Source organism: Buteo buteo, chromosome 4 (assembly GCF_964188355.1).
Source record: "Buteo buteo chromosome 4, bButBut1.hap1.1, whole genome shotgun sequence".
Classification (NCBI taxonomy): Eukaryota; Metazoa; Chordata; class Aves; order Accipitriformes; family Accipitridae; genus Buteo; species Buteo buteo.
The window spans coordinates 17,075,685-17,101,455 of record NC_134174.1 but is presented as its reverse complement, the minus strand read 5'-3'; the positions used below and the strand labels follow the sequence as shown (position 1 = coordinate 17,101,455).

The following is a 25,771-nucleotide window of genomic DNA, read 5'->3' as shown; positions in this document are numbered from 1 at the left end:
ACATTGTAAGTCCATTATCCATTACATACAGCTAATGCAAAATACGTGCAGCATTGGGCATCACAAAGTAGACTGTATGACCAGTTGATTTCATTTAACATGTTTATGTACTATTATAGTGTAAATCAAAATGATTAGAAATAGCAAGTTTCATTAAACAAAGATATGCATATAAATAGAGTTAATTCATCCATGTCTTAGGTTTTGGAATGACATGCATTCCTACATCACATTTTCAGGGTCTCTTGCTAGAAATCTTTCGAAAAAAAAGGCTAAATATACTTTAAAAATTAAAGAGAGTAATCTTATATTAATAATTGATGAACATATTCAATAATTAACACTGTAGTCAGAACAGACATGGTACATATTTAGAGGAGAGGCACAATAGTATTCATACACAAAGAAAGATTTGATCTGTAACTGTATTTCCAGTGCATAGTTGTTGAGTTAAAAATTAACTGTCCCACTGCCAGAATATTAAAGTGATCAGAAGTTAAGGAGTGAGCATTGCTTATAGCCTTGCCATCTTTAGGTTTCAGAGTTAACTACACTTCAGTGAAACACTTTATTCTTTGGAAGGGCAGTTCGGGTTGTGATTGCAGTCCGGTTGGCCAGGGGAAAACACCTCTAGCCATGATCAGAGGGCTCTGGAATCCCTTATCCTGTAAATTGATACAAATATTATTGAATATTTCTGTTCTATTGCTGAATGAATGTAGTAGAAATTTCATATCTACTCTGTGGTTGGTTTGTGTTACATGAATGCCTTTAGGCTCCATGTTGCATGACAATGTTTTTTCCATCAAACCTGACACACTGACCCACATATGGTGGTCATTAGTTGGTTGATTTTCATCCTCTTTACAGAACGAGGTGGAAAATGTTATCAACAAGTAATCTATTACCAGAAATATTTTATGAAGGTGTGTTATTGAATCTTGCCCCAATCTCCTTTAAGAACTGTTAATTTACCTATGATTTTTGTCCTTTCTTCAAATATGTTCATATCCATTTGCAAGTTCAGTTTATATCTGTTAATCATAATACTGTGTTTTCCACTTGTATATAAATATTTATTGTTTGCAACCATCCAGATTTTATATCTATTTAGTATTTAAGCAGCATAGGGTGGTTTCAATAGCAGCAGTGTGTATTGGCTCACAGAACTGCTAAGGCTGGAAGTTGGGAGATTCTGGTATTACTGAAATGTTACCATGGTATTAACTCAGTGTAGTAGCATACCAGTATGAGGTATTTACAAATCTTTGAATTGTAAAAGGTGAAATATGAATGGTAACAGTCAATGAAATGCAGCCTGCTCTGGGAGCTCTCATGTTTCCATTTCCCAGTTAAGAGCCTACATAGAAAAATAATTACAAGAAAATACTAAGATCTGTCATCTCTCTGGGGAGATAGGCTGCAACTCGATGAAAAATCACTACACAATCATAACCCTGTACTGAATCTATCTGAGTGGTCACCTGTTAAAAATATAGCGTTTATTTCCTGTAGAAGATAATTATGTCCTATCTTAATCGGATGGAGTTTCCCCCCATTTTTCCACCCTGCTTTGAAGCCCTCCATTTGTTTTGATGTAATTGTTAGTCATTTATACATGTTGAAAGTTTCTCTGTCTTCAGGAGTCTTCTGTTACGGGCACAAAGGTAAATTGAGCTTCCACAAGATATTTCTGAAACCTGATAACTGGCTAGTTTGAGGTGATTTGGAATTAGCTTCACTTCCTGTGATGTAAGGATGTGAGTGAAGAAGGACATATATTTTTAATCATGTTTTTTCAGAATAGCGACTCCTTTAACTTCTTTATCTACAAATTATTGTAGAGGAGTGAACAATGTACACGCTAAAAATTGTGCCATTGATGGCAGGGAGTTATGTGCGTGGCTAAAGGGTTAAAGGATGCAATTTAAGTTAAGCAAACCATCTAATGAACTTGAACACTGTGGAAAGCCTGTGTAATTTTTCCAGCTTTATTTCCTGTATGAGCACTGCAGAAGCAGCTGAGATGAACTGTAGGTGAAGGCTTGGACAGAGGTGGAATTATCTGTACTCCCCAGGGCCAAACCCCTGAAGAGCAAATGCATCATGTCACCCACACTGGTTTTGGAGGCATGGTTGCCACAGCAGTTCCTGAATGAGCTGTACTTCCAGCCCCATCCTGGTGCCTCCTAAAGAGCATACCACTGCGGCCATAAGTCACCACCTTTTTGGGTGTGAATTCCCACAATTCCTGCCCTGCCATGAGTGGGTGCCTCCTGCCATCGCAGCTCTGGCCGCAGTTCGATGCCCGCAGTCCTGCTCAGCAGCCGCCACGACCGTTCTCCTTGACGGTCGTGCTCCCAAAAAAGTGAAGTTTAATTGGCACAGAACAAAAGCACTTCGATGGGGAAAAAAAAACCCAACTCCTGAAATAAGGAAGAGATTTAATGTTCCCACAGTTCTCCTTAGCATATGCCATTCTCTCTGCCTCCTTTGCTACGTAAGCCCTAGCAAGGAGCAATTTCTAGGGAAAAAGATAGTCAGAGAATTTCCCATATCCTCTGCATCTCTCCTTGGATTTCACTTCAGAGAGGGGAGAAATCTTAAGTGGTTGTAAATCTTCTAGTAATCAAATACAGCAATTAGAGATCTTTTACGTGTTATATTTTTTTCCTCCTGATTTATTTTTGTGATACCATATTGACATGAGGAATCATGACATCTAATGTGGCTGCTGTGGATTCTGGCTTTGCGTCATGAGAAGGTAATTATAGCTGTTTTCATAGCATCGTGCCAGAAGTCCCTATGGATAGTGTTTAGTAAGTTCTCAGTGTTTGGCTCTTGCAAACATACAGCAGTAAAAGTAAATGTGAAGATTTGCTTCTGCGTTATCTTTACTTATATCCATTCTTCAGATACTATTTTCCCAGCTTGGTCTGATACCGGATTCTCATTTTTCAGGCCAGAGAGATGTATTTGGGAGAATTTCAGAACTCAAGTAGAGAAATCTGGCAGCCAGGGTAGCCATAATGAGTGTTTTATCTTGGGCGAGAGTGTCTGAAATTCCACTCTCGGTTACACTTCTGCAGCTGCACTGGAGCGGTGGGATCACAGGTGTATAACAGCCAAATCCTGTACAGCAAATCTTAATTTGATTCCTTCAGGTTCCTTACTGCATCTTTAACTCCTTGTTTAGCTTATGAAAGGCCATGGTTTTGTGACAGCAAGCCTGAAAAAAGATTATCCTTACAGGGTTGTGGGGCTTTGCCAGCACTTTCAAACAGCGGTGACCAAGTTTGTCTTTAATACAAAACACCAAATAAGAAATTCTGTCATTCCCAAACACTCCCATAAATGTAGGGACATTGTCCATGGTATGGGACAGCTTCATGGGTCATTTCTCTGGTATCTCATTCAAATGTTAAGGCAACGCAGTGAAGTTACTGAAATGTTTTGCATTGTTGCTGCCTTAACAGTGTCCCTTAGTCCAGGTCTTCAAAGTTATGCTATGGGATTCCAGGTGCATTTATATAATAAAGAGATGAAAACAGCCTAGGCAAGTCTAATACTGCAAAAAATAGTATATTCAGTTTCAAAAGTTTAAATATAATTACAGTTATTAGGGTGCTGGGTGATTTGGACTATTTTCAGAATTTAAAGGCTATATATGTTCCCATTTGCAAAAAGTCTTAGCAGTTTTTTATGACGTTTTTCTGCTGATTATGGATGCAGGAAAAGTCGAGGAAGAGCGCTGGCTATCAGCCTTTTAATAACTTTGGTTGTTTCTCAGTGCCTCAGAGGAGAATACCTGGTTGCCTCTCCTTGCAGTTTCTGTATGGCAGTACTGTGAGAAAGCTTATGTAGGGTGGTTCCACCCTGGCGAAGGTCTGTATAATGTCGGAGGTCTAGAAATTTTTCTTCTTTTTCAGCAGTGCTATGCCATGCTGTTGTTTTGATTTTTGTAGTCTTCATAAGTGCAACACAATTTCCCTTTGATTGCTGTGGACCTGTCACTCTCTCCAGCTGAGATAACATCTGATGGAGAGAGAAATGATCATGTACTTGTAAGATCCTTCCTTACAGTTAGTATTCCTTAGTTGTGTTCTCTGCGCAGATGTCCCAGCACAGTCTTCTCCATCAATCTTCAACTTTCTCTGTCTCAACAGCGTGAAATTTTTGTGAGGAAAGCCCTCTTCTGCCTTTAATGAATAAGCAGACATCTCCATTGGTGTAGACATGGCAAGCTGTGTCCCTGGGGTTGGCAGCAGCTGTGTACAGACGGGTACCTCCATTTCTTCCCAGCCTGTGGCCCCTTCCAAGCCCCCAAGGGCTCGCAGCGCTTGGGCGTCTGGCAAGGACCCTGTAAGCAGTGCAGTGGACGGTCCAGAAGCAGAGCTTAACTCCTCCGAACATTTTTCAGAGCATGACTGGTGCAAAAGCTGGAAAAGCCTATCATTTACTCTTTTTATGATCTTCACCACTCAGCTATGTACCGTGAGACATAGCCTCTCATAAATCTTACTCTCAGTGCTTTGAAGTTTCCCCATATGACTATTGCATTTACCCATGCCAAAAAGCAATGAACCCCAGATGTCGTCTCATGAGCTGACTTAATATCTAAACATATAAGGAACCCATACAACCTATTCTTTGCAATTAGCCATGGATAATAAGTCTTCCATTGGCTATTGGGCAGTGCATGCTGCATTTGAAGAGCACAGCAGTCAGTTGTGATATTTACTTTCCTTTCTCTCCTTTTAGCACCACATCCATTTTGTGTCACAAATTCCTGAAAATAAGTACTAGCTTTGGATATTCAGATTAAGAGGTATGACCTGGCAAAATTCTTGCTTTTGGTCCATCTATATTGTCAGAGAACTATGACTTCAGATCATTACAAGCTGTACCTGTATAAAACACTTTTCATCTGAGGATCACTGTGGACTCTGCAGAAGTTACTAACAGCAAAGGAAGCCTGTGAGACACCCCTTTGAGCAAGAGGGTGCTGTCCCCGTCACCAAAGGGATGGGAAGCTGAGGCACAGCATCTTCATCTCTCTCAGGTCACATAAAAGCCGTCAGTGGCAAGTCCAGAGCAACTGAGGCAGCTCCTCTGGGCCATTCCTGGGCTGCCCATGGCTGGAAACCTGGGGGAGATCCCCATGAAAGACATTTCTTTCCTGACACAGATTCTCAGCAGAAGCCTGCATACCCACTCACCGGCTGTGTTTAACTCAAGAGATTTATCATGCATGTTAAAATGGGTCCTTGCTTGTTTTTGTGGCAAGGCTCGCTGTTAATCCATGCAGGGATGGGGCCAGCACACCGCAGCCTTATGACTGGACCCAAGTGATGCTGGGTTGCACCTAAGGCTATGGCTCAGATAATGCAACTGCATGACTGCTTGCTTCAGAAGGTAACTGAAACAATAAAAACAGAGAAAAGTTACATTTTTATGTAACACAGTCAAAAGCTGAAGTCTATTCAACTTTTAAATATTATCATGTTTCTGTTTATTGTATTCCTGTCCATGTCACCAAGTCACAGGAGATGAATGTTGCAAATCTGGAGTTTGTATCAGATTCACAGGACTCACTGAAGAGGTCTTCCGCTTCTATAGGTGGATTTTTATCTGGAGGGTATGTCCTTCAGCAAATCTTCAACCTGTGCTCACTTGTCAGGATGCAAAAAGCCTTTTCTAATTGGATTGCTGTGGTGTTTTTGTTGACAGTTTAGTTCTCAGACAATGTAATGGCCTGCAGCCTTCATATCAATCTGCTGTGCCTTTTCCTAAATCCGAGCAAAGAGTTTTATTGCATTATCCTCATCCTGATGTCCATAGACTAGCTACTGTTTAAAGTTCGAAAGTTTTCCCAGTCCTGTACAATCCCTCCCTTGCCCCCCTCCCTGAGATGCTGCACGTGGAATGATCTTTGATTCAGCTGGACTGCTGCAAGTGCCAGGGGTTTGGATGCTTCTTCTGGAGCCTCGCGTCTTATCCTCCTTGCCCATGGAAATACTTGCATTGATCAAAGTCCTTTGCTGTCACGTGGAAACCTAGGTACAGACTTAAATGTCATGTTTGGGTTTTTTCATTAGTTTTAGAATGGTTTGACAAGACTTCTGTTCGTGCTGGCTGCTCCCCCAGGGGTGGTGCGATGGGTGCTTTGTAAAAGCAAGCAGCAGATCACACACCCATGTAATCACTTAGCCCTGGCTTCAGAAGCTACCTTAGCAATTCATCTCCAGTATACTTATGAATTCAGCTTGTCCAAACAGTTCAGGGTCTAGGATATCCTCCTTATTGATTACAGCTTATCTTCTTTTCCTTCTCCTTAAGATGGCTTCATGGCCGACCTGTTCTTCTCTTCATTTAGCCACTCCCCTCATTTGTCACCTGCAGAGTTTATTACTGATAATTTTACACTTTCTCTCCTGTTGTTGGTAATTTCAAGTAGTATGTAGCTAAAATTCAGTATCCAGAGAACTTGAGCAATCACCTTTTTGAGGATGGTTCCATGCTTACAATTACATTTTTACACCTACTTGCTATTAATGCCATTGATGTCTGTTAGATTACGTTACAATATGGAGAGAAGGTAGGTTCTTAACTGTGGGCTGTATGGTATCAAGTCCAGGAGCTTGCAGACATGAGAGGCGTCCGAGCACACGCTGCGGTGTGGCAGTGTTGCAGCAGTTGAAGAAGTGCTGCCCCAGCTCTTCTACAATGTAGGTGGTTAATATCGAGCCCTAATGGCCAGGTACAATCATAGGATGGTTTGGGTCGGAAGGGACCTTTGAAGATCATCCAGTCCAACCCCCCTGCCATGGCTAACATTGGCTTCAGTCTCTTTCATTAAAGTCAAATCTTATTAAATCCCTGATGTGAGAATAACACATTTGACCCTGAAGCCGTGCCAAGCTAAGCTCGTGTTTGCTGTCGGGCAGCTGGCTTTACATAAGCAAGGCAAACTGCTAGTCTGGCATGGGTACCTGCCTACCTCTGGCACCTGACCTCTCCCTCCCACCTCTTGGCAAGAAAATGTCCCGTGAGTATGAACTTATTGGCTAGTGGTGTTCAACGGGAGAGAGAGATGTAGTGAGCACCTCAGGTTTCCTCTTGGCTTTCTGGTTAACAACGGACCGGTCTAGATTCAGGATTCCCTTTGTTCTAGCATCTGAAATCTCTTTTATTGTCTTTAACCTGTGGTACATATATTTGTTCTTGAATGACCTTGCTCCATCAATTTTCAGCAGTTTTTAGGCTCTTGACTTGTACTCCTGGCTTTATATTGATGGGATTTCTGTTACCACACCTAAATGGGAGTGACAGTTCTCCCAGGCTTTTTGAAAATCTTTGTTATAATGCATTTGCTTACCTTCATTGGTATAACTAAAAAAAAGTGGAAAGTGGAGCCTAATTACACAAAGTGGAGCTATTTGATATTATAATTTTATAGGTACATGTAAAACCCTTCCTCACTAATTCCCCCACACTATCATAATTGTGAACATACATATGCATTGCAGAACATTGATCTGAGAGAAACTACACACACTGAGGTTTGTTTTAATTAAAATATTTTAAATAGCAGTTTATTAAACAATGGCCAACTTCTCTGTGACCATAGTTTACAATTGCGTTTTTATTAATTAGCCAAGTTGAGCCTAGTGTAACATAAGACTTGGGGCTTTTTGTCACAGTTTAATGTCAGAAAGGTTAGCTGGATAAAATTTTAAGCCACACAAATGCATTCTAATACACCCAAACATACATTTGCTAAGTGTCAAAATAGCCCATCTAATACACTACACTTTAAGGGGGGTTTTTTTGCCAATGGCTAGGTGTCTTGGTTGTTTTTTTCTCACTGAAAACAAATCAGGTGGAGAAAAAGGACAGGAGAAAGGAGGAGAAAAAAAACCAACCTGCCTTTAAGTTATTTGTGGGGAAGATAAATTCATAATGAGATAGTATTTTTTCCAATATGCCTCATGTTCTGGAAAGCCCCTCACAATGTTCACAGCAGATCAGAGGTGAAGGCTAAAAAAAGAAATTCCAGGAATTAAATATTTTAGGTCTTCCAAAACAAAAAAGAAGTTTAACTTCCAAGGAACAAGGTAACAGGGCTCCTTTTCTCCTGGCTGTAAATACAATACTGGGAAACAAAACTGGGAAGCCCCCTTACAATTCAGTAAGACTGAATTATGAAAAACATATTGGGCTTCTGTACATATTTATAATTCCCAAGTTAGATATTTTTATTTTTGTCAGTAGATAAACAACAGGAAAGTGGCAGGAAGAATGGTTGGGTGCAGAGATCAGAGTATCAGGATGATGTCGTGTTCGGGAGGAAAAAAGTATAAAGTAGTTTCTTGTGTGTCTGTTCTTTGTGTTATGCTGATTGAAAGTTTCGACAGTTGAGCACCAGACTGAGGCACTTGGCCTTGAACATCAAGATAATTACAGTTCTGCAATACAGTTGTGCAGAGCATGGTGGGAACCACAACTTCATTGTTGTTGCAAATGCTCTTTTGTTTAGAGCATCATGGTTCAGTGCCTGCATCCCAGCCCCTGCTCCTCCTGGGGCAGGTTTTGTTCTGCGACCCACACTGTACGGTGCCCCCGAATCGCTGCTTCCCGAGCCGTCGTCAGCCTGAATTTTCAGTTGCTAAATATCAAGAAAAGATACTTTACTTTAGGCTGTCTCTCAATTTTTCCATAGCTAAGCATATGAGAGCTATTATACAGCATTTTCCAGTATAATAATTGAAAAACATATTTTAATTAGATGGGGCCACCCAGCTTCAAGGGGTCAGCATACTGATGTGCATATTGTAAGAAACATTACGATGAGTGTCTTATATTAGTAATTAAACACAATCTAGATGACACAATAAAGTATATTAACTCTTAACAAGATGGTAATCATTTAAAGTGACTTTCAGATGAAACCATATTTTACAACAAGACTGAATTTTAATCTATTAAAGTGTTGTAAGAAGAGTTAAGTACAAGCTGTGGAAGCTGGCTGGATTCATTTTTTATGAGTCTGTTTAAAAATACTTTTTTAAAAAGTAACTTTTGAATTTTTACCTATTCTGTAGCTTTAAAAATACGTTGATTTTCAGATTTTCCGTGCGAGAGGTGTGTGACATTACAAGGCCTTTTTCAGGAGTCATTAAGAAAAAGTTCGCTTCCCTGATTAAGTTGCTTTTTGTTTTCAGTTCATGTTCCTGACCTGTGTATGAAATATTTTCGAGACTACCAAAACATAAGATTATAGCATTATCTTTTTAACCCTAATCCTTTTAATTTGACAAACAAAGGGGCATTTTTGATTTTTTTCAAAATTTGCCTTCAGTGTATAACAATGGAAATTTGATGAGCATTAGATGGTTTTTGCCAGTCCTATCTACTCTGTCAAGCAAAACCTCTGAACTCCTATGATCCACAGTGAAGTTAGTTATACAGTGTTTCTAAGCATAACTTTCTTTTAACCTAATACTTCTCATATAAAATGAAAATATAAAGCTCTGAAATCCTAGCCTCCTAAGATGTAATAGTAGATTTACTTTAAGCATGTTTTTCAGTTGTTTTATTAATATTTTATGGCATCTCTTCAATTATTCTCACAAATTGGCCACTATGCTTCTTTCCACCAGAGCTTCTGGGACCACCTAGGATGTTAAGGGGCATGATTTGGTTTGAGGTCTGCCTATTTCTAAATGCCGTCATTTTTGCCATAGCGTTGGATTACACAGAAGATGCGAGAGTGAGATTTTCCTGTGAAAACTTGTAATTTATGGAAAACGCAAAATGCAGGCTCTCACCAGTCTTCCCTTAATGGAGGTGTGCAGAGTTAGCTGCCTGTGTAGTTAATCCCAGTGGGCTGCTGGGGACCAGGGCAGAGGGTTTCTTCTGTGCTTTGTCTCTTGTTCTGAGCCAAAACATCAAATCTGTAACTGCTACATGGAGAAAATTAAATGGGATCTTAGTGGAATAAGGGCTGGACTCTCTTAAAGAAAACAGTAACGTTTGCCATTGAAAGGGAGACCCTGATCGCCTTTTCTGCATATGCCTGAGCCCTTTTCTTTATTCCTTTCTTTTGGAGGTCAGTTATTTGCAGGTATGTTCCCTTCTTCAACTGCTTTGAGATGTTAACTTGCTCAAAAATAAGTGCTAGAGCTTTCCCCTTCCCTACAAATTTGGGAACTGGGAGTTGCAGCCCTTTGGTGTCCTCTGTGGAAAGCAGCTTAGGGAAACCAGGCTGAAAGTGAGCGGGAAGCCTGATGGTGCCTGAAAGCACGTCTGGTTTTCCAGCTCCTGAGTTCCTGTTGATAAAAGATGTTATTGCACACACACCCGTGGCACAGCCACCACGCCTTGCTTGCTTTCCTCATTCACGTAAATAGTTTAATATATTTTGAAAAGCCCAGTGTGAGGCCAAAATGGCCTGTGGAACAACAGCCTTGGGGAATTAACGGTGCCAGTGGTGGAATTCGGTGCCCAGTAAAAATGGCAACTTTGCATGATGAAATAGTCTTTTTTCTCATCTGAGCAGAGGCACACCAAGTCTGAGTGCCCTTTTTCTTTCTTACTGCTGCCCATGGAAGGAGGTGAGAACTAGGCATGGCAGCTGGTTCCCATGCTGAAGTGCCTGCAGGTGTGCAGGGATGCAAATACGGACCAGACTGCAAAGGCTGTCCCAGAGGGAACGTGTCCTGCAAGCTGCGGTAGCTGCTCCAGCCTTTGGTTCCCTCCATGTGCCCCTCCTCAAGTAACACTTCTGGAGATGAATCAAGTAGCATAGAGAGCAGAGAAAACAAAATATAATATCAGATGTATATATAGTGAAGGTACAGGATGATTGTTTCTCTTAAAAATAAATGGAAGGAGGGAGGGATATTCCTCTGTAAATTAATATATTATGCAGAGGTGTGTTTTGTTCTTACACCTCCAGCTTTCTCATTAGTTTTAAGGTGGGATTTTTAGAAAGAGATTTATTCCAAGTAAGACATAATGCAAATTGCAGACACAATGGCATAATCTGAGTTTTATCTTTGTCATCTACAGTAATGCTTTCCCCCTGCTAAATACATCCAGAGATAAAGCTTAGGCTTTTGAAAGGCACTGCTTCATCACCATATCTTACCCCAAATCAGTGCAATTTGCATTATGATAAATTGTCTTGCATATAAACCTGCCACAGAGCTTGACATAAACTGGAAATTTCAGTACATTTCTTTTTTCTCTTGTGTAGATTTGTGCTGTGTATAGCCCTGGGTGAGAGACAGAACCTGAAAAGGTCTCTAAAGCTTTACCTTATGGGTCAAAGGCAGAGGGAGATGATACCTTGTGAGGGCACTGTATGTTACAAGAACTGGTTCAGTAATTTACAGAGCTTAGAGGTAGTTGTAAAATCATCCAAGAGTAAAGCTTAAGACATTAAGAAATTGCCCATTGGACCCCATAGAGCAAAAATTGTTGTTAGGTAGCTGTGGCGGACTGAAGACATGGATGTTTTCTTTCTCATCCTCCTCCGCCACATCTAAAACATTCAAAAAAAGTGCTTTTCCTCAGCATTTCCTCAGAAACCTGGGGATGATTATGCCCGGTGCCATGGGAGCAGTGGCAGGGAGAAGCCAGGCACGTTGCGTGCACCTCTGCCCGCCTGCCTGAGCCAGGAGAACCGTGCCCAGGCTTCACACAGAGGCAGCTCTGCATGAGTTTGCCATTGAACAAGCACTCCAGCTCTGCAAAACTTTTGGGGAGGTATTGGCACTAATCCGTGGGCTGTAAAATCACGAGTTATCTCTTTTCTTTCCCAAACCATAAAGTGGATTTCAAAATGGAGTATTTTCTTAAATGGAGAATGTTTTACTGTGGTGTCTGGCTCCTTGCTCGTCAGGGTGCTATAGGGAAAAAAAATCACAACACTTGTGATAAATGTTGGTAGCGCATGTGGTGCGAGTACCACTCCTGGCCTCGTTGCTGGAAGGTGAAAGGTGAGCTATCTGGTGTAGACAGAGTGGAAGTTTAATGACTGAGAATTTTTAATCCTCAGCAAATATACAAGGAAGAGAGCACAGGTATTAAAGACTCAGTTGTGACTTTTGTCTGTGCTCTTTTCCTGCCAGCACTGGTGGAAGTTGCACAGGAGGACAAGGCCAATGACCATTCAAATTGAGCAAATAGCATCTTGAGAACACGCTCATAATTTCTGGAATCCACAGACTAATTCATTTCTCCAACAGATGTGCCCCAAATATCACTAATCCTCCTCAGTATTGTTTCTTTTTTTCCCCAATTATTCCTTCTCATTTAAATGCAAAACCACAAAAAAAAAAAAACCAAATCCCAAATCATCCATCCATCTACCCATCCCTGCAGGGTGTCTTTTGTTTTGATTTGGTTTTTGACCAGGGAAGGGGAGGAGGCAAGGAGAAGAGGAACATCTTTGCTCAGGCTGGTGCTGTGTGTAGGATCCGGGGCCTGATTTTGGACTGGTGAGGGGCCAGACACAGTTTCAGTAGCTGCTCTGCTTGTGCAATACATCAGCGGGCACAGCCTAAAGCAGCTTGAGAGATGGGGACCCGAGCTTTCCCTGCTCTTGCTTTTGTAAAATACAGTTTAGCTTGGTTGCTAGTGGGGAAGGATCAAGAGGCGGGATGGGGTCCTACCCTCCCCTGTTTGGCCAGGGGAGTTTTTCGTTGTGGTCCTCCTTCTCCCAGGAGGTTGCAGGACCATGGAGCAGCCGGGGTGCAGATGCTGTCCCCATGGACCTTGGTGGGAAGAATTGCTGGGAAGGGTTGAGTAGCATCTTCCTGTTGGGGTGGGAGTGGGAATGGGAGCTCCCTCAGAGCGTGTGGTTTCGGTCGTGTGTTTTGGGCTGGAATTTGACCACCAAGAGCTCTCACATGCCTTGGGGCCAGCAGATGCCACCCGCAGCATCAGAGGCAAATAAAAGAAAATAAAAAGCCTCCCATGTTCATTATTTTGGAGCATCTCATAGTTAAAGATCTCATTACCTTTATTTAACCCAGTCTCATGATTTTTGGAAATTTGATTTGTGAGTTATCAGGGATGACTAGGGGGAGAACTTTGTGGAATAAGGCACAGGGAAGGGAAAAGAGTGATGGTAAAGGAGATGGATGACATATATAGCCAAGAGAGCACTGGTAATTCTGCACCCTCTCTTCCCACCAGCTCAGAGCTTAGTGCTTATGCCTACAGAAAAATTAAACCAGATTCAGAGATAAAATGGTGATTTCCTGAGTATGTTATTATAGGATCATTTTCTATCTGTCACCTCAGAGCGCTAGTTGGCAAGCTATATATATATATATATGCATATAGTGTGACAGGAATGTTTTTGCTGTTATTTTGCTTAGTGTTTTAAATTTAGGTTACTCTCTTGCAAATACATCTTGTTAAATCTGGAATGGTTAGCAACTTAAATAAAGGACAGCTGTCATTATGAGTCAGCAGGATTTAGTCCTAAACAGTGTGAGTGTATATGTGTGGTGTGTGGTTGTGTGTCTTTATGTATGTATTTATGTATTATTTTGCTTTAGCCTGTTTCTCATAATATGCATTTATAGTGCAGAAAGCAGCAAAAGGAGCAGAAAGCAAAGGGGAGAAGGGAGACCCCAAAGTGGACCTTAAGCTGGTGGTTCTCCCTGTAAGAGGGTTGGGGCTGATTTTAATTTTCCTAGATCAGTCCCAATTCTAAAAACATAAATGTATAGGTAAAAGGAAAGACAAAAGTTCAAGTTTTCAAATTTGAACGTTTAGTAGCAGCATAACGGAGAAACCTCACAAAGTGACAACTATCAGTGTCAGTATTGAGTCTAACTAGTGTGTCTGCACGGCCTCTCTAAAGTGGCAGCCGGGGTTTGGCCACTGATTTTTAAGGGACCCAGACCTCAACTCTGCTCTTCAAATAGCATTTCTGAGAAATCTGCGTAAAATGGTACGTGAATATAGTCATCACCTGATTAATCACGGTCATTAGTACACCAATGGCTTCTAACTTCTGTTTTATCCAGCTTCTCCTTCATTCAGAATGACTTGTTACTTTTTCTGGGTAACTGCTCTCTAACTTCTTTTATAAAATGAGTAAATTTTTATTTGTTTGTTTGCTTGTGTAATGTTTCATTGGTAAGTGGCATTTGCTGGGAGGCAAGGCTCACTTCTCCCAATAGGTTCTGAGGGTAGGCTTATGCACCACAGAGCCACTGAAGTCATGGGTTTAACCCTCTATGGACAAAATCCAATATTCGTTTTTATTATTTGACTTGCACCTACGTTTTAGGCAAATTTTCCTGCAGTATATCCGTGCGCAGTCAGTGGAGAGAGGTGGGTATCTACTGAAGGTGTTGATCCAGTTCCCCTGAGTCAAGCAAGAGCCACTGCACCCACACGAGCCATCTAAAATGGCTTAAAGCTTTATCTCCGTAACAGTTAAACCTTTCTAAGACCATTCCTTCGTTCTCATTCCTGGGTGCATGGTCCTGCCTCCTTCCCTTGTGCCTGCTGTGCTATTCATCCCATCAATCCTAGGAGGGACCTAATCAGAAGATCACTAACCCTACAATAAAGAAATGAATGGTGTTTGCCATCTTAGCTCCACAAATCAGTCAACTGCAGGTTTACATGAATGCCAACAGAAGGGAGGGGGAGGAAAGTGCAACGTGTTTGGGGAAAGGAGGGGACTGTGATAACTCCCACGCAGCCTAAACTATGGTGAAACCACCCCTGTAGTGGGTGAATTGGATCCCAACCTCTTTATCTCTTGCCCCAACAGAGATTTCCAGGCTGATTCTGCAGCTAATTTGTTTTTAACAACCTTCTTATTACTTAGTGCACGGATTGCTTTAGTGCTGATGATTGTCAGTTAAGGTTAGTAGCAGTTTAGTGACTAGAGGAAAATGAGGATTGATTTTCCCATAATGTGCAAGATAGCAAATACATTTTTAATGATAGTTGGTTCTTTATTAGGGTAATGGGTCAACGGGAATTCTTTGAAGAATTTAGTTGCCCTATTTCTTGTTGTTTCTCCTTTTGCCCTATTTCTTGTTGTTTCTTCTTTCCACTTTAAAGTACGTAATTTTAGGCTGGCTGCTTAAATCAGCTTCTCAAAATGCTTTCCATTCTGGTGAAGCAATTACAATCATGGAGAAGAAGATTAATATGTATCTAGAGCAAATAGTAGGATGGAGGAAAGGAGAGAAGAATCATTTCAAGTCAAACAATTACAGATACTGACTGAAACATTAACATGTGTCTAGGGAAACTGGAAAAAAAGAAACAGGAACATCAGTGCAGGTCCACTGCTTCATGTAAATATATATTTAATGTAGTATTTCAGCTGAAAACAATCAGAGAATAGTACAATTTTTTGAGGACTAGTCCCTAAACAGGGATCTTGTAGAAACACATTGCAGTAAACTGAAGTGTAGAGTAATTCTGTATTTATTCCAATGCTGTCATGTTGGTTCCGGCAAGCTTTCCAACGTTATTCATTGTCATGGTAAGGTCGAGCAACTCACCAGCAAAACCACAGGCAGATTTCTGCAAAGACTGGCACATGGATGCACACCAGTGTGCTGTCTGAAACCCATAATGTTCATCTCACAAGGTATTTGCAATTGTGAGATTATTTTTTCATTTTTCAGATAGCTTATTTTTATTTCTTTTCACTTTTTTATCATCATTTATTGTTTATTCTTTAAATGCTTCCATTACTTTACTTGGAATAGGTCAGAGGAAGGCGCAATCTTCTAGCCAGTCTTTTGTTTTGCCTGTTCTTGTTATGTTACGCCTGATATCGTGGTGTCCTCACTTATGTAAAGTTAATAAGAGAAATTTTATGTTTAACATCTTTGTAAAATTAGTCCTAAAACTGAAGAAAAGATGTATTAAAGACAGGATGGTTACAAATAGGAAGCAGTGTTGAAAGCAACTATCACGTTGTGATCTCAAGGGCTTTAAAACCAGGAAGCACTACATAAAGGGCTGTGTAAAAGCCACAGGACTCATAGCTTTAAGAGTCATCAATATTAATTGAGAGCCTATAAGAGCAGCTACAATCCTGTAACAGTAAACCGTTTGCTGGCTTGGGCCAGGGTTTTTTCAAAGCCCAGGAATCTGCTGTTCAGATAACAGGCAGCCGTGGCCCGTGTTATCTGACAGTGTATGCTTTAGATTTAGCAGCTGGAGGGACTAAGCTTCACAACTCCTGCTTGGATTTCGCAGAGTCGTGGTATGTACCTAGTTTTATAAGTGATTCCTAAAATGCTGGCCAGTGTGAAAAATGGAATTATATTAGCCAAGGAAAAGCCATGAGAGGCGAAGGGGTGTTTCGCAGGCTGGGTGAGGGGGTGAGCCGTGCCAGCGCTGCCAGCGTTGCAGACCGACCCCAGGCTGTGCGCGGCAGCTGTCTGGGCTGTGCTCTTATCACCCCAGCCCCTCCAGACCCTTGCTGCGCAGCAGCTCTCCCTCCTTCTGTACTATTTTTTCCCACCGGACTGCAAGACATCCCCTCTGACAGCACGTCCCAGCCCTCCGACCTTCAGCTGCAAGCAGGCACACAGGCGCTTTTCATCCGAAGGCTGGCGGATGCAGATCCCTTCCTTTTCAGCTCCTCAAGTAGCTCTTCCCTTAGGGCCTTCCGACTCCAGCTCCAGCCAACAACCAGATCATCCTTAAAGTCCATGTGGGCTTCAGTTCAAATGTCGAGGACGCTTTTCAGGCCATGCCTCAAAGCTCCCGCAGGGCAGTGCTGTGGGGTGGCAGTGTGTCCGGGATGAGGTGGCCGCCCTTGGAAGTGACAAACCCAAGAACGACACAAAGGTGCATTCTGTTGCCAATGCTGATCAAAGCCCTGCTTCAAATACTTGCTCAGATGGCTACTCCATAAACCAAAAAAGCCCTGTTTCTAAATAATTCCAGGCACTTTGGGGAAAAAAGGTAACGAAGGATTTATCAAGTTTCTTGGTAGACCTTTGTGCCTTGAACCACAGTGATGTCTTGGAATTACTGTAGAGATTTCAAAACCACTATTTTAATATGTTTTGGTAAATATACATAAATTATGAAAATTCAACATCAAAGAATATGCATCAAATGTAGTTCTCATTTACATTACAGACTAAAGAGAATTCAGAATAATTTTAGTAACTGGGACATGCATGATTGCTACAGGTGAATGAATATAGGACAAAGGATCTTATTTAAAGTTGAACTGCCTTCTTTTAAATTACTTCTTTAAGCATTATAATGAAAAGCAGTAATAAACATAATTCAATAGAACTTTTCTGTAAGCTTTCATTTCTCTTAAATAGTTTTATGCCTGTGTAGGTATCTAAACAAATGGTCTATACATTCTTGTTGTGTCACAGAATTAACACAGAACCGTCAATGACTTCCAGCTTCAGCTCTTATATTTTGCCTCCGTATTGCCATGGCATTTCCACAGTGTGCTACAGTGCCAGGAATCTCTCCTTTTAGCTCGCTCCTTTTTCTCCGTGTGTATTCAAGCCTGCACATTATTTGCTTTTGCCAAATACATCACTCTGTTTTCAGAAAGCCTTCAAGATTACATTCCTCTCTGAGTTGGAGCTTTATTTCACAAAATATCCTACTACTTTTTTAAAGTGACAAGCCTGTGTTTAGTCTTTCTATAGGAATTGTGTTCTCCTATTTTTTTGAGAGTTTTGGTACACAAGATGTGTGTGTATTAAAGGGGATTGGCTGTGCTTATGCAGTGGATCATGAAGAATTGCTTTCTGTAGTGCCCTCTTAGAGCATCTGATGTGTGTGCGTTTTGTTTGGCATATCCAATACAGTGAGGGAATTTTCTGTCTTGGATGATATATACAATTTCTCCCGAAAGAAACACATTGTAGACCATTTTAAAGTATTAAGGAAGGTGTATTCACATAACCTTGCCTGATACTCACAGCTGATAAATGGAAACAGGAAGATATTTATCAAGTGGTTTTCACAGCATTTCATCTTAATACGTTAAAGTGAGAATATAGGAACATCAGTGCTGAATTGGAAAAGCTCTAAGCACAGGCTTGAAGTTGAACCCTTGGCTGTATGGTTTATTACTTCAGAGGTGTTGGACTGCACTCCCTCTAGGATGATGAGAAAGATATATTTCATAATTTGTTAACTGTGAGAATTATTATTATAGAGAGTTGTGTTCAGCTCCCTTGTGCTTTGTGTTACATCCTTTTTAAATACACTGAAACACTCCAGTATATTGTTTGCCAGGAGATACCCACAAATGCATTCGTTGGGAGGCAGTTGTATGATGGCTCTGCTCGGTCACGGGGAGCACGGAGCAGGACTGGAGGTCCGTCCTCTGGAGCTGAGCCCACCTGGGCAGGGCATGGGTTCCACTGGCTGCACGATCATGGCACTCTTGCATTTGCTCCTGCATTTTGCCAGTGTACGTCGTACCTGCCTGAAGGGCACGTGATGTGGATGCGAGAGGAGAGAGGCAGCAAAGCTGGAGAGCCGAAATGGCTGGGCTGTCCGCCTCACCTTGTCTCAGAGAGCGCTACCCCTGGGGCAGCGGCTAAAGCAGCTGCAAGCCATTGGGGTTTACAGCCTGGCATAGGAAAGAGGTGCAGATCCAGGTCTGGATGCGGCAATACTGCTGGCTGCAGCCTGCCACCCAGCACGGGAGGCTTTGGCGTGGGAACCTGTGGGAGCAGGGCTGCGGGGGCAGCGACTGGAGCAAAACTTTCCGTTTTAATTTGCCTTTGTGAGTCACTGCCCACAGCTCCTGCTGCTTTTACTTTCCTCCAGGAATGCATACTAGATGATCTTTAAGGTCCCTTCCAACCCAAACCATTCTGTGATTTCCACCGGTTTTAACTGTGCTTGAATTAATGTAATTGTGTAATCTGATAGCGAGTAATCATGCAAATATCGAACTGTTGGCAATGTATTCCTTCAGCTGGCTGTGTTGAGTAGTTTTGCTCTACGGTTATTTGTCAGACATTGTTACTGGGTAAAATTCAACTATATATGCCATCTTCAGTTTCTCTGAACAGTCTTATGTGTGGGATCTGAACACGCTTTATACGTTAGGAAGACACATGCCAAAACATAAAAGTTAACCAATTAACTCACATAGAGGGTTTAGCTTTCTGTACAATGATTAATTCAGCAGCTGCTTTTGTCCCAACTGCAACAGATTTTTTTAAAGTAAATATTCTCTGTACATTATTTTTTTAAAATTGTGATTCTCTCTCAGATTTGGGGCAAATGGAGGAAAAATTAGGGCATACATACAAAGCAAAACACCTCATTCTTCAGTATTGCATTTAACACATCTTAATACAGACTTCGGAGTTGAATAAAGATGAAGCATTTGGTGGGAAAGCAGCTTCAGCAAGCAGCATGCAGAATCTGTAACTTCTGCAGAGAGTTACTGTGCCCATCTCTGAAGGGTTCAGAAAATGGCTGTCACTTGCGGGACGCATGCATGGGAAAAGGTGGAAGCAATACATATGTCATCGACATCCTGCTTATTCTTTCTATAAACGTTTTGTGAGCATTGTCACGAGCTCAGCTGTGCCCTGCCGCGACCATGGGCAGCAAAACAAGGCAAAGTGCAATCATAATCTGTTTATCTGTTTACACAATTTTCAACCCATAGTGAAATGCCAGAACAATTTACACGTATTTTGGTTGACAGGGAGCGTGCAAGCTTTTAACTGGTGGTGTTACCTCTTCCCATATAGATCTGTCTGTCACCAGCTGTATATTTATCACCGGGTATGGAAGCGGCCAAGGAATCTGAAAACCGAGGCCAACGTTGTTGAATATTTGCAAGAGGATTGCTCAGCAAATCTTATCCCCTCTGAAAATTCAGACTTGAAAGTCAATGCAACATCCTTACCCCCCTGCAGTTACAGGCTCATACCTCGATTGCAGAGGGGGTTAGGTGCAGAAGTTTGGAAGCAGCCTAACCTTTAGCAGAAACACTTGGGTAGCTGAATGTCACAGCTTGCGGCTGGGGTGAGGTGTCACCTTCCCTGACGTCTGCTTCTCCCCTTGCAGGAGAGTATTGCGAGGTGAACGCACGCTCTGGCCGCTGTGCTCCAGGGGTGTGTAAGAACGGAGGAACCTGCGTGAACCTGCTGATCGGTGGCTTCAAGTGTGAGTGCCCCCCGGGCGAATACGAGCGGCCGTACTGCGAGATGACCACCAGGAGCTTCCCACCGCAGTCCTTCATCACCTTCAAGGGGCTGCGACAGCGCTTCCACTTCACCGTTTCCCTCATGTAAGTCCCAGTGGGGAAGGGCTCTGTGGCTGGTGGCTTCTCACCTTGAGCTTGCGGGGTGTTTGCTAAATATTTTCACCAACCGAGTTACCTACGTGCAGCGATCACTTGCGGGATTTCTGACAGTGACTCCTGCCAGTGGGGCGCAGTCGTGTTACTTGAAAGCGTTTGATTTTCTGCCCTGCCGAGGATGCCGCTGAGGTGCTAACTCCCGACCTTCCTCTGCTGCAATGCGGGGCGATGGCGCAGGGAGTGGGGACGCCCGGGCCTCTCTGGCCACCTCTCAGCAGCCCTCGGCCAGAGAGGTGCAAGAGTGGGTGGTGGGTTTGCCCTTTTTGTAGTTGGGCTAACAGCCTCCTGACATTCAGGCCGGCTGCAGAGCCGACCCATTCGTGGCCCTTGTTTGGGAGCGCTCTTCCCCTCTCCTGTTTCCCAGCCTGTGAGAGGACCCGGTCTCATCAGGCCATGGCTGAGCACAGGCTGGTCCTCCTCAGGTCCTTGCTCTCCGTTGGTTCCCAGCCTTGGGCTGTGGACAACCCTGACTGTCCCAGCTCCTCGCCTCGCTCCTCTTGGCCTTCACAGCCAGCTTCTGCTTCTGGTCCCATCCCGGCTGCCAGGCACGACCTGCCTCCTCCCCATCCCATCTGCTCCAACATCCCCCCGTTGGACAGTCTTCTCCTGGGCTGGCTGTCACTTTTACCGTGCGGGCACTTAGGGAGGCGAGGTGAGCAATGGTGGCAGCCACACTGCGTGGACCAGGGCTCTCCTCCCCTGGCTCACACATCCCAACGGGAAAAACCCTCTTCTGGAGAAGACTTCTTGGGTCAGGCGTAGGGCTTGCCTGCCATGGAGCCAGAGCTCCGGGTGTACACACGCCTCTTCGCCGGCGAGGCGGTGGGTTTGCAGCTTTCCTGCGGTTTATCCGGTCAGGATCGACCTTTGGTTCTCCCTCACGGTTGACTGTAAGTAAATAGAACAAAAGGTGTTAACCCCAACCCCAAAGGGCAAGGCCGGGGATTTGTTGATAGGTACAACAACAGCAACAATGACAGATACATTCGTGCGTCTGTCCAGAGAAAGTGCTTAGGGAGGACACCGCCAGGCACACGTCCCATCCAGCACCCAGCAGCTACCTGGTGTTTTACAACTGTCAGGAGCCAGGCAGCTTCTTTCCATTTTAGCCTTCCCCTGCCTTAATCCCAAGGTCTGAAATTTTATGGAATCTTGACATTTTGGTTAAACTGGAAAGCGCAGGCATGGTTCGCGCCTGTGAAGATCCTTTTAGAGCATCAGATCTGAGTACACAGAAATGCTGAGGAGCACAAGGCTCTGTTGGACTTGTCAGACCTACAGTGAGTGCAAAGGAGCGGCCTGGGCTGGCTGCCAGCATAAATTACCTGCACTACCCTTGGCTTGTCCCCTCAGCCGTGTGGTGTCACTTTTCAGGCTTTCAGGAAGAGATCTTTGACGTGTAGCGTGCTTCAAGTTGGAGTGACTCAAACGCTCTGTGTGGGGGTTAGTGAGAAACAGCAAACTGCTGTAGCAAGGTAGTGCTTACACCAGGGTTTCTTCACCATCTTTAAAACTAAGACAGCATATTTAGTCACGAGCTAAACACTGCTCAGTCCACTCAATGTGATTATAAAAAGTCTAGACCATCATGGGGTTCATCCCACAGTGTCTGGGATAACGACACATTTAGCTTTTCAAACCTGAAGTTCACTTTTATTTACACTTGTTATTTCTTTGGCTTTTATTATCCGCCAGTGCAGGTGGAAAACATTATGTGAGGATAAGCAAGAATTAGCAGTTTGACTAGACAATGATTTGCCATTACATATTTTGAGATTTGGGAGCATTCATAAAATCCCAGGGTGTCTAGCTTCCCTCAGGCTCAAGTGACTCATGACCGTCTCCTGGCAAAGAGCAGAATGTTTGCATTGTCCAGTCTCATAATTAAAATGTGATTTTTTAAAAAAAGTATTTAGGTTGCTGACCAGGCATGTCTTTCTGCTCCCAACATTATGTCTTCCTTGCTTCCTTCCAACACTTGCTACTGCTTCACTCCAAGAGACACTGTCAGTGGAGAGTTTTTCTCACTGTTTATTGAAAATTCTCTAAGAAAGTGTCTTTAGTTTCCTATGTCCTGAGATTAAAAATATCCCTTTTATTAAAAAACAGTATTTTTTTTCCCCAGCTGGTGATAATCAGGCAAGTTCCAAAGCAGTAGTGCTTTAACTATTAGTATGATACAAAAGATGCTTTCGACTAGTGGCAAAGAACAGAACTGAGCACACAAGGAGTAAAGAAACATAAAAAATAGCTTAATAATTTAATAGTTTAATAAATAATAGTTTAATAATTAAAATTATAGTAGAGAATTGTAACCGTATCAGAAAAATATATTCAAACAGAACTAAGGTTTCTGTTGTTGCTAATCAAACTAAGTCTTTCTGCCCACTAAAGAAGCACCACTAATATTATTCTCTTTTTTTTTTTGCTCATATGTGTTCTGGACAAATCTGATCAAAATGTTTTGATGAAGCAGTTATCCAGTCTTGGATTGTACAAAATACAGTCTCGGGAAATGTTTTCAGTAACTATTCCTTTGGATGAACTGTTTGATGGTGAAAAGTGAAAACTAAATCAGTGTTTTGATAATACTGAAATATTTCAATGGTATTGTCTTAATTCATTTGGTTTACCTTCTACTTCTGTAATATTATTTTATATTATGTTAAATAAATTTAGAAATAAAGATGTATTTCAAAACTGATTAAAAGTAATCAAAACAGTAATACAATATTTTGATGGACTATAATGGATATTCTTTGGAGTTTGTATTTTATTGGAAATGTCAAAATTTTGACTTCTGTTTTTTGAATCAGAACAATTCATTCTCCTTCAAAAATATTTTAAAAATGTATGGAATAAAAATTCCCATTTCAATGTAGCTCAAGTTCAAGCTCCTGGTTCTGAAAGGTCTCTGCTGGGTGTGATACACAACATACATATGTCTCACAAACAACTTCTGTTAAAAAATTTTCTTTGGTTTTGAAATTTTGTGTTTCAAATACCAGACTGTCATGTTCTAAAATACTGCTTCTTTCACATTCTCTGAATGCAGGTTTTGTTGCATCGCATGAGAGTCTTGCTAGTAGATGTGACATGACAGGCACAAGAATCATTTCTTCTGTCCATGGAAGGCAGTTTTCATTAGCTGTGTTCAGCATTTGAGTCATTTGTAGGAAAAGTGGGTTCATTTAAATCAGGCATATTTCCTGAAGTTCAAGATACAAAATCAAACTACACTGCCATTTGGAAACACAAAATATTCCCATGGTTTCTCTCTCTTTCTCTCCTTCTCTAATATTAATCTTTGTAAAAATGTTTATGTAAAGTGTAATAAATTTTTTGCATTTCTAAGTAGATGAAAGGTATCTTTCTATTTAAGTATTTCTATGTAGATGAAAGATGATGGTATGTAAATCCCCAAAGATAATAGGATTCAATTAAAAATTATAAAATGCACACAACACACAGAAATTTGCAAAAAAGTTCTGTGCTGACAAAAAGAACAGGCTTCTTTAAAAGTAGGGTCACCTCTTTTTCTGCAGGAAAGGTGTGATACATCCCGTATTAGAAGTGCAAGAAAAATAAAACAAAAAAAAAGCCATTGTTGCGGATTTAGTGGAATCATTTAAGTGTTTATTTTCCTTCCTCCAATTGACTGACCTGTTGATTGATGAACCCTGATTGTCTGCATGGCATTATTAAAGTAACTCTTATCTTTCTTTTCCCCTTCCCTCCCCATCAGGTCTTTTTAATCAGTTGATGACTCTCCTTGTACCCTGTAGCATATAGACAGCAAGCAGGCAGCAAGTAACCCCCCTTTGATGTGAAAATGCTTTCTAGCTTTTGGACTGTTTGCAAAGTGTAGTAAGTGCTACTGTTTGGCGAGTGTCAGATACTCACACTGCATCATGCGTCTGCCTGATTTTACCCCTTGTGAGGGTCAGCATCCACAGCAGATCTCTGCAGAGTAGATTTCTGTAATTTCTGTCTTTCTTGCCACTGTCAATTTTGAAAGAGCAGATTTATCCTGCGGCTGACTCCTCAATTTTGTAATTTGCTGTCTGAAGAAAGGTTCACAGGCTTCCTTTTCTGCTAAATACAGTGCCATCTTTCTTACGGGCGACTTGACCATCAGTCTTTAATTCATAAGCCATTAAGCATGAACTAACCCCTCGTCTCTGTGTTCTAGGTTTGCAACCAGGGAGAGGAACGCTCTCCTCCTCTACAACGGGCGTTTTAATGAGAAGCACGACTTCATTGCCTTGGAGATCATTGAGGAGCAGATCCAGCTCACATTCTCTGCAGGTTAGATTTCACTCGAGTCAAGCGTTTCTGCTTGTGATCAGGAGATCCTCTCATGCCGTTTGGAAATGCACTTTAATGACTTTATATAGCTCTTTGCTGCCTCATTAATTGAGTAACTGGCTGACATTGTACAGTGAACAACTGATGCCGGGTGTTGCAAAGCACTGTAGGTTGTAGCGGTTTGTGGTGGTTACACTTGCTGTCATAGACAAGAGCTTGTCAACATTCAGTTATAAAAGCCAGAGTTTACGACTACTGTAAAAGATTGGCGCTAGACTGAAAGTTGGCCTCTGAGCCAATGTTTGCTTAAATGAGACTTCATTTTATCACACTGTGATAAACGTCGTGTGTTTATGCATTTTTACACGATGCTATCAGTGAAACTAGCTGCGTAAATGTTATCTAAAAAATACACGCAAGCCAAAGGAAGAGCTAGCAGACAAGTGAAAATTGCCTGCCGTTTGTTAGGGATCGGTGACAAGCAACGCTGTTGCTGGAATGCACTTTTGCACTGTAGAAGCACCTCACCTTGGAAGAAGCCGTAAACAACAACAAATTTAGAACTGGGCTGCCTGCTCATTGCTACAGTGGGCTAGGAAACAAGAAACAGAGGCTTTGGCATTTGCTTGCTTTCTGCACTAGGACAAAGCCAGTGTCTTTTGGTGCTTCTGGGAGCAGAGAGAGGGGAAGGCCTGCAAGCAAAGCTCAGGGTGGCATGTATCCCTGCCGCTGTGGTCTTCTCCCAGGGGACGGGTTTCCTTCAGAGAATCAGCCCTGGCAATGACAAAGCTCTTCCTGACGAGAGCGTGATCAGAACAAACCCTGACCATTCCAGCCTCAGCAGAGGGGTGTTTCCTGAGTTAAAAAAGCCCAAGTTTCATCCAAAAACTCATGCCTGGCTGTGCTAATTGCCATGACAGGGGTAGCAGGGGTGAAGTCATACAGCATGGCTGAAGCACATTGAAGCCACTGGGAATCACCCGCAGGACTTCAGCAGGCTTGCTGAGGCTCTTGGAGTCCCTCCTGGTGGACCACTTTGCATTCCTGCTTCAGCCCAGGAGCAGGTCTGTGAGTTCAGTGGGAAGG

General features: G+C 42.2%; 1 protein-coding gene across 6 annotated transcripts in view; it reads left to right on the top strand.

Annotated features, from left to right (window-relative positions):
- Positions 1 to 25,771, top strand: part of CELSR1 (cadherin EGF LAG seven-pass G-type receptor 1) — a 177,137-nt gene that overhangs the window by 72,411 nt on the left and 78,955 nt on the right. For all 6 annotated transcript variants that reach the window (XM_075024902.1, XM_075024903.1, XM_075024905.1 and 3 more), the window contains exons 3-4: positions 20,083 to 20,305; positions 24,570 to 24,685. In XM_075024902.1, the coding sequence (XP_074881003.1) occupies positions 20,083 to 20,305; positions 24,570 to 24,685 (339 nt within the window). The remainder of the gene's footprint in view (positions 1 to 20,082; positions 20,306 to 24,569; positions 24,686 to 25,771) is intronic.